General features: G+C 47.3%; 1 protein-coding gene across 1 annotated transcript in view; it reads right to left on the minus strand.

The window, feature by feature from the left end:
* Window positions 1-3,463: 3,463 nt before the first annotated feature.
* Window positions 3,464-15,742, minus strand: part of EIF2B4 (eukaryotic translation initiation factor 2B subunit delta) — a 30,907-nt gene continuing 18,628 nt past the window's right edge. The window contains exons 8-14 of the mRNA XM_078783722.1: window positions 15,584-15,698; window positions 11,200-11,276; window positions 10,973-11,075; window positions 10,710-10,837; window positions 8,928-9,105; window positions 5,670-5,850; window positions 3,464-3,791 (exon numbers count right to left, since the gene is read on the minus strand). Of these exons, the coding sequence (XP_078639848.1) occupies window positions 3,595-3,791; window positions 5,670-5,850; window positions 8,928-9,105; window positions 10,710-10,837; window positions 10,973-11,075; window positions 11,200-11,276; window positions 15,584-15,698 (979 nt within the window). The 3' untranslated portion in view covers window positions 3,464-3,594. The remainder of the gene's footprint in view (window positions 3,792-5,669; window positions 5,851-8,927; window positions 9,106-10,709; window positions 10,838-10,972; window positions 11,076-11,199; window positions 11,277-15,583; window positions 15,699-15,742) is intronic.

Genomic DNA, 15,742 nt, shown 5'->3' on the forward strand with positions numbered 1-15,742 from the left:
CATATCATCAGACAGCGAGATGTAGATGGAGTCATCACTGTTTGGTGGACGGTACAACACACATATGAACAAGAGGTGGGAGCGAAGGGGAAGCCGTAGCCAGAGGTATTCCTGGGGGTGAGGTGGAGAGAGTGCAGTGCAGGGCGAGTGAGGAAGAGAGTTTTTGATAAAGATAGCAACCCCGCCTCCAGGACGAGGCTCAGGTCTATCATACCGGAGGAGGGAGTAGCCCGGGAGAGATACTATGGAATCAGAGACATCATAAAGGAGGAAAGTTTCTGTTAAGCAGATCACGTCTGGTTTGACAGAAGCAACCTGTATGGAGAGATCAGTTAAGTTTGAACGAAGGCCCCGGATGTTTGAGGTCCATACCGTTAATGAAGAGGAAGGGGGAGCATCAGATACAGAACAGGGGGGAGGAGGGGTAGGGTAAGATGTGGAAGAGGTGGAAGAGGTAGGGAGAGCTGTTGAAGGTGTGTCAGAGATTTCAGAATAGCTCAGAGAAAGGGAAGGATGGGGCGGACAAAAGGTTTGATGGTGATTGGGTGAGCCACAATGAGGTGTTATTTGAGGAGGGGGAAGAGCGAGGCAGAAGGTTGGGGGAGATGGAGGTGAGAGTTTGAAGGGGGAAGAAGCGGGGAGGACGCTTTGAGGAGGGGGAGTGAGAGGGGGGAAATTGAGAAGCAATGAGGGTGGGGAGATTTGAAGGGGAGGGGTGAGGGGGGAGTTTGGGAGGGAAGGGACAAGGGGAGGGATTTGAAAGGGATGGGATATGGGGGAGATTTGGAGGGGAGGGGTGAGGCAGGAGTCTAGGAGGAGAGGGGCGAGGGGGCGTCTTGGCGGGGAGGGGTGAGGGGGTAGTTTAGGAGGGAGGGGGCAAGGGGGGAGATTTGAAAGGGATGGGTGATGGGGAAGATTTGGAGGGGAGGGGTGATGGGGAAGATTTGGAGGGGAGGGGTGATGGGGAAGATTTGGAGGGGAGGGGTTATGGGGAAGATTTGGAGGGGAGGGGTGAGATTGGATTTTTGAAAGTGTACGATTTATGGGAAACGAACATTTATTGCAAAATGAGTTTCTTGTGACCTTCGAGTTAAAAATACGTTTAAGGACGCTGGATGGAGGATGGAGTGCAGGAGAGTTTAGGGAATGTAGAAAAAAGGCACTATAGGAGATGGATATTTTTTTTGGGATGAATTGATTTGGTGAGCAAGTCGAAAGCAGCCTTTTAAAGAAGAAGAAGAAAAAGGTGTTATAAAATATGACGGAATACATAACTTGAGGGGAAAGTGTAAACATTGAAGGTTAATGAGTGAAAACTATCTGGGGAAATGGGGACGGACGTCCGAAAACTCGGACGCGACCATCTTGACGATAGACCAGAAATCTAGACTCGTCACTGAAGATCACGTGATTCCAGTGTCCTGGCTGCCATTGACGGTGCTCTCTGGCCCACTGCAATCGGCGCTGGCGGTGTTGTCTGGTCAGGCGTGGCTTTCTCAGGGGACGCCTGGCACGATAGCCTGCTTGAACCAGTCGTTGGTTGACTAGCCTTCTGGATACAGGCACATTTGTCAGTTGCTGCCACTCAGCCCTAAGCCGATTAGCTGACTTGGTACGGCCATTGCGGACTAACCGGTGCAGCTAGCGATCATCCCTCCTTGTGGTTCTGCAGGGACGTCCTGGCCTCGGTATTGGCGTAGGGACACCCCTCTGAGCATTTCGTTTCAGGATCTTTGACACCTGACCTTGAGTGATGCCATACTGCCGAGCAATAGCACGCTGTTTCATGCCGTAATTTCGTAAAGCCACCACTCCATGACAAACAGCATTGTTGAGTTGACGGACCATCTCCATAGGAAGCGGCAATAACTTTTGGAGACGTGCAGCAGTTGTTTTCCACTAATACAGAACGCAACAACCCTTGTATACCCGACTGTGAAGCCAATCATCAAATGCACCTGTCCGTACATTTTGCCACGCCACCTGTGATATAATCCTGTTGTTGACTTCTTGCTGCGACAGACAATCATTGACATGGTTCTTTTAACAAATAAATCACCAAAGTGTAAAAGAAACTCACTAGATTGATATACTGAGTTAAGAAAGTAAACCCAAGTCAAGAAAAAATATATATTCCATATTAAATGCCAAGTCTGTACATCAGTGCAGGATGCGTATGCCAAATCAGATTATATGACAGGAGAGTCATTGCAGGATGTGTATTCAGTTCAGATTATGGGACAGGAGAGCAAGAAGCCCTATGTGGTCCAATCAATGTTTAACACACTGTCCACATTACTCTTAAAATCAAAAAAAAAAAATCAACTGGTGACGCTTGGACGGTCTCTTCATCTAGTCCGTTCCAAGCATTAACCACCCGATGAGAGAAATAAACTCCTTCCGCTACAAGCCAGCCGCAGGCTTTGTCAGTTTCCAAGAATGACCACAAAAGCGCACATCCCAGCTAAGACAAGGTGGTTCTTCAAGAGAAACATGAAGGCCCCCCCGTGCAGGATTCTGCAGAGGGTGATTAAATCCTCTCGAGTTTGTCTGTAGTCGAGCGACGAGAGAGAGAGAGAGAGAGAGAGAGAGAGAGAGAGAGAGAGAGAGAGAGAGAGAGAGAGAGAGATTAGTCATTCCTCGTATGAGAAAGGCTCTTGACCCCTCACCATTCTTGTTGCGGTGCGTTGCACGCGTTCAAGTATAACTTTGTCATGCTGCCAAAATGGCTTCCACACCGGAAGTGCACATTCAAGATGTGATCTTACAAGGGTAGCATATAGAAAATGAAAAATATCTGAAGTAATCTCATCAAAAGCATGACGAATGGCGAAAATCACTCTTTTAACCAGAACCATATTTGCGGCCATAGCACAATGCTTCGTCATGACTGTTGCCAGTGTGAAGACTCCAAGGTCAGTAACCTCCATCACAACTGGCAGTGCAACATTATTGAGTCTGTGCGGAACTTCGGAGCCCTTTGTGCATAACATTGCATTTTAGGGGGTTAAATTGCATCAGTTATCCGGCTGCCGATGTCAATAGAGTCTAGACAAAGTTGCAACATTGATCGGTCACCGCTCTTGGAGGCGTCGCACCATATTTTAACATCATCAAATAGTGGGGCCTTAAAACGGAGACTATCTGCCAAGTCGTCTATGTCCACTATAAATAGGACAGGACCGAGTACGGAACCCTGCGGTGGGCTGCTCAGTACGTCTTTCCACGGTGACAGACTACCTTTTATGGAGACCCGCTGCTTATGGCCTGTAAGAAAATCTCGGATCAGGGAGAGTAATGGTTGTCCAATTTCTTGGCGTACGATCATGCGTTAGCAAACTTTTGTGTACAAAATACGCAACTTCTGTGGGGAGTCAGGTCTGCATTCTAATTCTGTTTACACTTGCGTTAGATGGAAAAGTAGAAAATTCTCAGTCGTAAGACACACTCGATGAATCGGAAGTAAAACCCAAAAGCCGTCTTTATTATGTCCACTCTGACCTCCATAAACACTTGAGAAGTAGATGAGAAAAACGGACGGTGAATGGACTGAATATGTAAATAATCAATATCCACCTCTCTTCTTGGTTTTTGTCATTCTTCACTCTTCACTCGCAACACGACGGGCACGGAAGTGCAGGGAATCATCCCCACGTCCGTGATGACAACAGCCACGAAGTCGGGCGGGGTAATGTCGTATACGAGGTTCAGGAGGTTGAGGCACGGATCGTCTTCCCAGCCTTGCAAGCTGGGGGCACCGCCGCTCACTTTTGCAAGTTCTTCAGGGTCATCTGAACAGGCACAGTCCAATATGTCACAATTACCAAAATTCAATTCAACACCATATCAGCGGCATTGCTTTGACACCAGAAGTGATGCAACCAGCAAATTCAGATACATTAACGAATGAACCTAATCTTCCTCATTTAATCCTAACTATTTGATTGGCGTGAACCAGGGTGGAATTGCGCTTTACACCAATAACTCAATTTCTCGCTGTCCATGTACTGATCCTACACCTCCCATTCTCCAGAAGTACCTCTGTCTGCAACTTCCCCTCCACTCACACCTTTTGTTACGTCCGCCACCAAAGGGAGATGAAGGTTGTTTTCATCCCCGTCTGTCTATTTGTCTGTTTGTGAACAAAATATCTCAAAAAGTTGAGGACGGATTCGGACGAAATTTGGCATTTGGCATACGTGACAAGGACGAAATGATTACATTTTGTTTGTCTGTGTGTTGTATTGCCCTCCTAACAGTGACGACTCTATCTATACATCTCTCTCGGACATGGACAAACCTTTAACCACTCTGCTCATGGTGTTGCAATGATGCTCTCTCAGTCCCAAATGAAGCCGATTCTGAGAGCCTTTCACTCACTCACCGCAGGCAGGTTGGTGGTCTTTCCGTCTTCTACCGACTCCTCTCCAGTCTTGCCCCCCCAGCTCTCTCTGGGCTCTGTCCCCCAAATATTCCTTCAGGTCGCACAGGATCTGCCAGCAACCCTCTTATGGTGAAACTGCCAAAATCAAGACTTTCTGCTCACCTTCACTCCTTCATTCCTCTTTACTCCCACCTCTGGAACAAACTCCCTCACTCTCTTCAATCCCACTCCACCCTCCAGGTCTTTAAAACAGCTGTTCACCACCATCTCTTATCTTCCCCCATCCAAATCCATGATCTTGTCTACCCCCATTAGTCCACCCCAAACCCAACTCCTTCAAATTCCCCATTTTCTTTCCTGAAAGTCTCTGTAGTGTCTATCTTGTTTATCCCATCTACCCCACCCCATCTCTCCCTCTCTTCCACATATCTCCTGATGTCCCTGTTCTCACCCCCTCTCTTGCCCCCTCGTCTCCCACTTCTAGTTTTATATGTTCTATGTGTTAGATCTTACATGGGCGTCGACTAAGTATACAAAAAAACCCTCACTCATCCCAACTCTCTCTTCCTCATATGTAGTGATGTCTATTATCACCATGCAACTTGGCTGAGTGTTGATACCTCTCTCACCGGCCATGGCACTTCAACAAAAAACTTCTGTGACTCCATTGGGACCGACTCAATCTGCTAACTTTCCAACTTGGATTTCTCCCAATGGCAAATCCTCATGGATTTGGTGATGTCAAACTTTCCCACAAATGTCTCCTGCTCTTCCTCTGCTCCAATAGGTTTATCTGATCATTTGCCTGTGAAAGTAAACATCTCTCTGGCTATTCTCAGAGAGCTGCCGCAACGCCAGCGAGTCTGGCAGTTCACTCAGGCAGGGACTGCAAGCAGCCATCTCTCTTCAGTACGAGGCCTTCAACTCCAATGTTGGCATTTCCTCTCTCTCTGAACTGTTCTTTTTGTCCTGTTGTGTCCTGATCCATTCAGTGTACTAGCGCTTCGATAAGCCTCGACTCTGTATACAAAATAATAATAATAATAATAATAATAATAATAACAATAATAATAATAATGCATATTTGTTCAAAATCAAATGGCTTGAAATAATTTAATGTGCAAACAAATTTGCCCTCTTCCCCTACATGTAAACGCAGGATATTCTACAATTTGTTATCATATGAAGTTGCTTTCCCCAAAGGTCTAGGACATCATGGATCTACTGCTTTAACATCATTTTATAAAAATCTGGCTTTAGGTCGGTGTGCCTTTCACATACGTACCAAGCTCATTGGACACAAAGGCATCTGTCTGCACGCGGTCACAGAACTTGTAGGTTTCGCAGCAGATGAGAGTGGGGACATTACAAGCTCTGGCGAGGAGGGAAATCTGGGCGCTGCCCACACGTGACATCACACAACCATTGGCCAGCAGACCATGTGCACCAAGCATGACCATGGACACCTGGGGTCAAGGGAGGGGAAAGGTCATGCACACCACCTGGGAGATGGAGAGATAATTTTAACACTAACTATAGATTTGGAGACGTTGAAGAAGCATCATACTGCTGATCGGGGGGGGGGGGGGTGGGGGGGCTCCACTGTTTGTTTTAGCACTATTGATTTGTTCTGATCGAACTATTGCACAGGGAGCAGATTTCTCTTCACAATGTGTGGTGCTTCTGAGGACATCTCAAAGCCCAATATGCTGGCCTAAAATCATGCAAGATCTGGCTTCAGGTCGGTCATCACTGCTTCGCACGTCCTCACCTCTGATCTAGTTCATTCTGCTCTCTCGGTCCGCCAGCCCTCAGCAGCAGCTCCAGCACAAATGTGTTCTTCCAGTAGCCACCGCCAGGTTTTGCACCCACCTCCACTCCTTTATTTCTCTTTCCTCCTGTTTGTGGAACTACCTTCTAAAGGACTGTTTACTTGCATTCTTCCCTCCAGGACTTCAGGCTAGACTTCACCCTTTGTCTTCTTGCTCTTCCACGAGATGTGAATTATTACAGAATGAAAAGGTGAAAAAGACTACAACAGCACTCTGCCATCACGACTTCGACCAATATGCCTCCACCCACATTATTACATCATTAATTTGCACATCGGATTTTTATGTGAAAAAAAAAAAAAATTTTTTTCACATAAAACCGCTTTTTTACACGCAAAAAAAATATTTTGCTATTTTCAGAGAAAAAAATATTTCGCCCTTTTTCGGGAAAAATAAAATAAAATAAAATGCCCTTTTTGGTCGAAAATGTCTGGCAATGCTAAAATAAATTAGGGAATTTTTCGAAATTTTAAACTGCGATCGAAATTTTTTACTGCGATCGATCTCAAAAACAAAACGTTGCGTCCACTTGCGTGCGTTGCGTCCCCAGCGTGTACAGCAGTGAGGCGGTGTACTACAGTGAGAGAGTGTACACAAAGTGTGAACAAGTCTCCTATCAAGATGAGTGCTGCTCTTCGTGACAAGTGGCTGAAGGAATTCAACGCTGGCGGCGATGGGGCCACCTTCAAGTACGTGTCGAGTGACACGGCTTTCTGTCGAGCTTGTGAAAAGACTTTCCGGGCGAAGCAGAAGTCTGAGCTGGCCCAACATGTCCGAGGAGACCGCCACAAGAACAACTTGGCCTTGAAGAAGAAGAGGACGATCACGCAAGCCACCATGGAGGACTTTGGTGGCGGAAAGAGGCACAAGTGCGACGTCGTGGCTCAGGAGCTGTGCCAGGCCATGCTGGCCGCTGGCATCCCATGGTCGAAATTGGAAAACCCTGCCCTCCGGTCGTTCCTGGAGAAGCACATCACTCTCCAGATCCCCGATGAAAGCTGGATTCGAAAGCACTACCTCGACAAGTGCTACGACGAGGCCTTGGCGGGGATCCGTGCCGACCTCGGACAGCAGCCCATCTGGCTGTCCGTCGACGAGACGACCGATTTGGCAGGTCGATATGTGGCCAACATCATCGCGGGACGCTTGTCCAAGGAGGGGTACTTTCGTCCCCACCTCGTCCAGTGCATGTTTCTGGAGAAGACCAACTCCGGGGAGATCGTGTGCGCAGTCAATGACACGCTGCGCTATCTTTGGCCTGATTTCAAGCCGGAGTGCCTCAAGGTCCTCGTCAGCGACGCCGCGGCCTATATGATCAAGGCCGGCCATGCCCTGAAAGAACTCTTCCCGGACTTGCTGCATGTGACTTGCGTTGCCCACGCGCTCCACCGTGTCTGCGAGACAGTCCGAGAAATGTTCAAGGACGTCAACGACCTGATTGCCACGACGAAGAAGGTGTTCGTCAAAGCCCCGTCGCGTGTTGTCCTTTGGAAGGAGCAGCAGCCCAATCTTTCTCTCCCCCCCGGAGCCCATTCTGACTCGGTGGGGGACGTGGATCGACGCCGCGGTGTTTTACGCCGAGCACTTCGAGGCCGTCAAGGACATTGTGGACCAGCTGAACGATGACGACGCGATGGCAATCCGGAGTGCCAAGGACCTGTTCGGAAAGGCGGACATCAAGCTCAGTTTGGTCTTCTTAAATGCCCACGTGTCGTTCATCCCGAAGATCCTTAAGCAGCTGGAGGAGGCCGGCATGGAGCTGGCCAAGGCCTTCCAGCTCCTTGATCAGGCCAAGGAGGAGCTCGAAAAGATCCGAGGCTGCCGTAAGGAGATCCTGCTCACCAAGTTCAAGGCGGTGCTGCAGCGCAATCCCGACATTGGTGTGCTGAGGACAGTGGCTTTGATCCTGGATGGAGATCAGCACGGATCTGAGGTTGGTGTGCCGGCTGGAGTCAAGCTTGCCGACATCCCCCTCTTGAGGTACTGCCCCATCGTCAGCGTCGATGTGGAAAGGTCCTTCTCCGTCTACAGAAACGTCCTCACCGACCGCCGACACCGCCTCACCAAGGAGAACATTACCAAGATAATGATTTCAAACACCTTCTTTAACCGTTCCTAAAAGGGTCTTGTCAATTTCTTCTAGTCCTCTACTTATCAAACAATGCGGTTGCAATAAAGGTACCTGAATGTCATTTTTTACCTGTTTACTAGCCCAGAGTGCTTAATGTTGTGCAGGAAAAAGCTTACCATTTTTTGTTCTTTTTTTGACTGATTTCTGAAAAACTTGGTAATAATAAAAAATGAATAAAACGGGGGAAAAAAATATTTCGGGATTTTTTCACATTAAAAAAAAAAATTTCCGCTTTTCAAAACATAAAAGGCCTATTTTCTTAACATAAAAATCCGTAGTCTAAGATTCATTATACATGCTTGTACCAAGTTTGACTTGGATCACTTCAGCAGTAATGAAAACCTATCACGGATGAACAGTCGGACGGACAACCCGAAAACATAATGCCTCTGGCGACTTCGTCGGCGGAGGCATGAAAAAGGCATCACATGTGCATGATATGAGCTGATAACATCACGTCACAATCATTGACAAAGGCACTTTGGCAATTATTTATTTGACGTAGAATTGGGTCATGTGAATAGGAAATACGACAAATGAGGATGAGGAGGTCATGTGGTGCTACGTGGTTATGATTCACCTCGGGAAGTATGTAGGCCACAGCAGTGATGAGAATGTAAGAGCAGTCGATGTTGAAACGCACAAGTCTGCGAAGGAACACGCGGCCCTCGTAACGTGGCCGGCTATCGACCACGATGACCCTGAAACGTCGACCTCGTCTGCTCGCCTCCGTCAGCACATGCAACACCAGCGACGAGCTGCGGAGCATCGATAATGACGCATCTTGGTGTTCACACTCGAACGCTCGCACCATGCTGTGATCTCAGGGTCCCAAATACAATATCCATTCGCTCGTCGCCCACTACATGTCTTTGCAAATGATGTAAAAATTATTTCGACTTCTGTTAATGTTCTTGGACATCGGGCAAATTATGATTCGAAGTTTGGAAGTACGGTCACTAATGCACCGTTTCAGTTTTGTCTTTTACCTACACAGTGGGCAATCTCTGAAGGACAAACAAAATGCAGTGCAGTCTCACAAGAATACATTTTCAAGGCATTCCAAGTGTTATTGGAGCTTAACCCCTACTCACTTTGAAAGGCAAAGGTCACAGGTCTTTCGTTTATAAACACCATTTAAACGTGTACTGACTCGTGGGACTCATACTTCCCATGACCAAAGACAAACTTTTTGCACAATAAATGTATTCGTTCCTCTCTGCAAAATGGTCAGCAAAAGTCTCGTCGGAGCATTAAATAGGCTAAAACAGCATTAGGTAGGAGTGCCTACTTCAGCCAGGCTGAGCAGTTTACGTTTTGTATCCAACTGATAGGCCGAATCTGTATATGGACCTGAACTATAATCGAATCAGCTTGCTCCAACCCAAAAAACCTACCCAAATCAACCACCAAATTTAGTCCTAATCCATCTAACTTTTTGAGATATCGTGCTACATATCGTTTTTGGCCCAATCTCTCAATGATGAAGAATCACTAAAAAAAAAAATATATATATAAATAATAAATTGGATCTGGACCAAAATCCAGACTACCCCAAAATCGAATCAATTCGTCCTCGTCACACAACCAACTTGTCCACCAAACTTCATCCGAATCCATCCATAACCGAGATATCCGACTCAGCAGACAAGGGTGAAATCAAAAAAAAAAAATTTTGAAAACCACCTTTAGAGGCCATTTTTCCCCGCAAAGCGGGGGTTGGCCTTTTTCGGGCACCGTGGTTGTTGTTGTTTTTTGGTCCCCTTTTTGAAGCAATGTTTTACGGCCCTTCCTGCCGCCTTCCTGCCCTTCCTGCCGCCAACCCTGTTTGTCGCCTTTTTACGACACGCAGGGAATTACCAGTGAACTGGTACTCAATTTGCCGACCTCGGAAGGATGAACAGGCTGAGTCAACCCCCCTGGTGTTAATTCAGCGATCGACCGGGATTCGAACCCAGGATCCTCGGACCCTAAGCTGGCACCCTAACCGCTAGCTCAACACCAGGGATAATATATAAAAAATAGATAAAGTGAAATAGATAAAGTGAAACTAATACCAAGTGTTTCCAACATCAAATCCTCGAACCTGAGGCATACACCTCTAAATCCTTAGCTTTGCCAAGAGACAAGAGCCATATCATCCCAATCGATGAAATCAACAGGACATTTATTGGGGTACGCTCACCGCCATGGTAAGCAATAAGCTGGTGTTTTGGACATTGACCCTTCATCGGAGTGCTTCCCAGGGAGGTTTGCATACCTCATTTAACATCCTGTTTACTTCATCCAAAGTTCTATCCGTCAGCTGACGGAGATCAACACGCCTTCACGAGAAGGACTAGTTCTTCATTCTATATCATACCAGCCATACACCAAGATGGTATCGCCATCCTTTATCTTCCCATATGCTGTGGCCGCTATGGCCTTTGCTGCAAGCTCAATTTTATGCTCCACAAAATTGTCCATCCAAGAACAAAGGTCTCTCTTGGCCTGGAATGCATAAAGTAAACAAGAAAGGCTCCAAAATGGTGTTGCTGTGCCATCCATTATGTCAGAGAGGATGAGATTGGGGGAGAGAGCATAAACATTCCATAAGAATAACAAGGTTGCATTTGAGCGGCCCACCTCTTTTTCAGGAATGCCAGCTGGTATCGACGAAATGTAGGATTTGAGTTGCTTGATGACATTTCCCATGCTCACAGCAAGAGGTCGACACTGATTCAGAAAGCTGCACAGAGCATCACATAGGATGGGCCGTCACAATAAGTACTTGGCACCTCGGTCACTCTGCACAAACCCTCTTTTGACTGCAAAGGTCAAATACCCAAACCCCAGAAGTGTGTACAGCACACCTTATGCACGGCTTCAGCCGATTAACAAGGTCACGGCACAGGTCCTCGTGTGCAGGTGTTTTGTAATCCCCGACTACCTGCGTTTGGAATGGAAATCGCAAAAATTATTCACAAACACTGATGAACAATTGCACATTTATCTTAACAATGATTATTTATAGTTGTCCGAGATGTACCTACAGGATCAAAACATCTCGACGACCACATTCTCCACGATATGAAAACCACATTTAGGAATGACAATTTAAGTTGGATGAATCTCTATATGGGAAGATGGAGAGATAAATTCCACCTAAAAATGTTAATTCATTGAGTGCTACCCACAAACGAAATATGCTGCCATTCCTTATCTTTGGGTGAGGGAGATGAGGCACAGAAGTAGGATCAGTGCAATTCTTATGAGTGATGGAGGACACCTATGACAGGGATCGGTAGTTTGATACATCATGGTGTGGATGAAGAAGCATGAAGTACACGTCAGTTTGATAAGGCAGCCTTCGTACCGGTTTGATAAGGCAGCCTTAGTACCGGTTTGATAAGGCAGCCTCAGTACCGGTTTGATAAGGCAGCCTCAGTACCGGTTTGATAAGGCAGCCTCAGTACTGGTTTGATGAGGCAGCCTTAGTACCGGTTTGATGAGGCAGCCTTAGTACCGGTTTGATGAGGCAGCCTTAGTACCGGTTTGATAAGGCAGCCTTCGTACCAGTTTGATAAGGCAGCCTTCGTACCGGTTTGATAAGGCAGCCTTAGTACCGGTTTGATAAGGCAGCCTTAGTACCGGTTTGATAAGGCAGCCTTAGTACCAGTTTGATAAGGCAGCCTTAGTACCGGTTTGATAAGGCAGCCTTAGTACCGGTTTGATAAGGCAGCCTTCGTACAGGTTTGATAAGGCAGCCTTCGTACAGGTTTGATAAGGCAGCGTTCGTACTGGTTTGATAAGGCAGCCTTAGTATCGCTTTGATAAGGCAGCCTTAGTACCGGTTTGATAAGGCAGCCTTCGTACCGGTTTGATAAGGCAGCCTTCATACTGGTTTGATAAGGCAGCCTTAGTACCGGTTTGATAAGGCAGCCTTCGTACAGGTTTGATAAGGCAGCCTTCGTACAGGTTTGATAAGGCAGCCTTCGTACCGGTTTGATAAGGCAGCCTTAGTACCGGTTTGATAAGGCAGCCTTCGTACCGGTTTGATAAGGCAGCCTTCGTACCGGTTTGATAAGGCAGCCTTAGTACCGGTTTGATGAGGCAGCCTTAGTACCAGTTTGATAAGGCAGCCTTCGTACCGGTTTGATGAGGCAGCCTTAGTACCAGTTTGATAAGGCAGCCTTAGTACCGGTTTGATGAGGCAGCCTTAGTACCAGTTTGATAAGGCAGCCTTCGTACCGGTTTGATGAGGCAGCCTTAGTACCAGTTTGATAAGGCAGCCTTAGTACCAGTTTGATAAGGCAGCCTTCGTACCGGTTTGATAAGGCAGCCTTAGTACCGGTTTGATAAGGCAGCCTTAGTACCGGTTTGATAAGGCAGCCTTAGTACCGGTTTGATAAGGCAGCCTTAGTACCAGTTTGATAAGGCAGCCTTAGTACCGGTTTGATAAGGCAGCCTTAGTACCGGTTTGATAAGGCAGCCTTCGTACCGGTTTGATAAGGCAGCCTTCATACTGGTTTGATAAGGCAGCCTTAGTACCGGTTTGATAAGGCAGCCTTCGTACAGGTTTGATAAGGCAGCCTTCGTACAGGTTTGATAAGGCAGCCTTCGTACCGGTTTGATAAGGCAGCCTTAGTACCGGTTTGATAAGGCAGCCTCAGTACCGGTTTGATAAGGCAGCCTCAGTACCGGTTTGATAAGGCAGCCTCAGTACTGGTTTGATGAGGCAGCCTTAGTACCGGTTTGATGAGGCAGCCTTAGTACCGGTTTGATGAGGCAGCCTTAGTACTGGTTTGATAAGGCAGCCTTCGTACCAGTTTGATAAGGCAGCCTTCGTACCGGTTTGATAAGGCAGCCTTAGTACTGGTTTGATAAGGCAGCCTTAGTACCGGTTTGATAAGGCAGCCTTAGTACCAGTTTGATAAGGCAGCCTTAGTACTGGTTTGATAAGGCAGCCTTAGTACCGGTTTGATAAGGCAGCCTTCGTACAGGTTTGATAAGGCAGCCTTCGTACAGGTTTGATAAGGCAGCGTTCGTACTGGTTTGATAAGGCAGCCTTAGTATCGCTTTGATAAGGCAGCCTTAGTACCGGTTTGATAAGGCAGCCTTCGTACCGGTTTGATAAGGCAGCCTTCATACTGGTTTGATAAGGCAGCCTTAGTACTGGTTTGATAAGGCAGCCTTAGTACCGGTTTGATAAGGCAGCCTTCGTACCGGTTTGATAAGGCAGCCTTCGTACCGGTTTGATAAGGCAGCCTTCGTACCGGTTTGAGAAGGCAGCCTTCGTACCGGTTTGAGAAGGCAGCCTTCGTACCGGTTTGATAAGGCAGCCTTCGTACAGGTTTGATAAGGCAGCCTTAGTATCGCTTTGATAAGGCAGTCTTAGTACTGGTCTGATAAGGCAGCCTTAGTATCGCTTTGATAAGGCAGCCTTAGTACCGGTTTGATAAGGCAGCCTTAGTACCAGTTTGATAAGGAAGCCTTCATACCGGTTTGATAAGGCAGCCTTAGTATCGCTTTGATAAGGCAGCATTAGTACCGGTTTGATACGGCAGCCTTAGTACTGGTTTGATAAGGCAGCCTTAGTACCGGTTTGATACGGCAGCCTTAGTACCGGTTTGATACGGCAGCCTTAGTACTGGTTTGATAAGGCAGCCTTAGTACCGGTTTGATAAGGCAGCCTTAGTACCGGTTTGATAAGGCAGCCTTAGTACCTGTTTGATAAGGCAGCCTTAGTACTGGTTTGATAAGGCAGCCTTCGTACCGGTCCGATAAGGCAGCCTTCGTACCGGTTTGATAAGGCAGCCTTCGTACCGGTCCGATAAGGCAGCCTTCGTACCGGTTTGATAAGGCAGCCTTAGTACCGGTTTGGTCAGGCAGCTTTAGTACCGGTTTGATAAGACAGTCTTAGTACCGCTTTGATAAAGCAGCCTTCGTACCGTTTTGATAAGGCAGCCTTCGTATCGCTTTCATAAGGCAGCCTTAGTACCGGTTTGATAAGGCAGCCTTCGTACTGGTTTGATAAGGCAGCCTTAGTACCAGTTTGATAAGGAAGCCTTCATACCGGTTTGATAAGGCAGCCTTAGTATCGCTTTGATAAGGCAGCATTAGTACCGGTTTGATACGGCAGCCTTAGTACTGGTTTGATAAGGCAGCCTTAGTACCGGTTTGATACGGCAGCCTTAGTACCGGTTTGATACGGCAGCCTTAGTACTGGTTTGATAAGGCAGCCTTAGTACCGGTTTGATAAGGCAGCCTTAGTACCGGTTTGATAAGGCAGCCTTAGTACCTGTTTGATAAGGCAGCCTTAGTACTGGTTTGATAAGGCAGCCTTCGTACCGGTCCGATAAGGCAGCCTTCGTACCGGTTTGATAAGGCAGCCTTCGTACCGGTCCGATAAGGCAGCCTTCGTACCGGTTTGATAAGGCAGCCTTAGTACCGGTTTGGTCAGGCAGCTTTAGTACCGGTTTGATAAGACAGTCTTAGTACCGCTTTGATAAAGCAGCCTTCGTACCGTTTTGATAAGGCAGCCTTCGTATCGCTTTCATAAGGCAGCCTTAGTACCGGTTTGATAAGGCAGCCTTCGTACCGGTTTGATAAGGCAGCCTTCGTACTGGTTTGATAAGGCAGCCTTAGTACCGGTTTGATAAGGCAGCCTTCGTACCGGTTTGATAAGGCAGCCTTAGTACCGGTTTGATAAGGCAGCCTTCGTACCGGTTTGATAAGGCAGCCTTAGTACCGGTTTGATAAGGCAGCCTTCGTACTGGTTTGATAAGGCAGCCTTAGTACCGGTTTGATAAGGCAGCCTTCGTACCGGTTTGATAAGGCAGCCTTAGTATCGCTTTGATAAGGCAGCCTTCCTACCGGTTTGATAAGGCAGCCTCGTACCGCTTTGATAAGGCAGCCGTAGTACCGGTTTGATAAGGCAGCCTTCCTACCGGTTTGATAAGGCAACCTCAGTACCAGTTTGATAAGGCAGTCTTAGTACCGGTTTGGTAAGGCAGCTTAGTACCGGTCCGGTAAGGCACTTAGTACTGGTCTGGTAAGGCACTTAGTACTGGTCTGGTAAGGCAGCTTAGTACCGGTCCGGTAAGGCACTTAGTACTGGTCTGGTAAGGCAGCTTAGTACCGGTCCGGTAAGGCACTTAGTACTGGTCTGGTAAGGCACTTAGTACTGGTCTGGTAAGGCAGCTTAGTACCGGTCCGGTAAGGCACTTAGTACTGGTCTGGTAAGGCACTTCGTACCTGTTTGAAAGCATGCAACAGCGCGATGCTACGTGAATTGGAGCCCACAATGATGCCCTGTGCATACTGAAGTCCCAGCTGAATGATGGCAGGATGGATGGGATTCATCGGTACTCTGCATACAAGCATTTAAAAGTGCCAGTTATATTTCATGTGGGA

This window comes from Myxine glutinosa, chromosome 8 (assembly GCF_964187855.1).
Source record: "Myxine glutinosa chromosome 8, kmMyxGlut1.1, whole genome shotgun sequence".
In the NCBI taxonomy this organism is placed as follows: Eukaryota; Metazoa; Chordata; class Myxini; order Myxiniformes; family Myxinidae; genus Myxine; species Myxine glutinosa.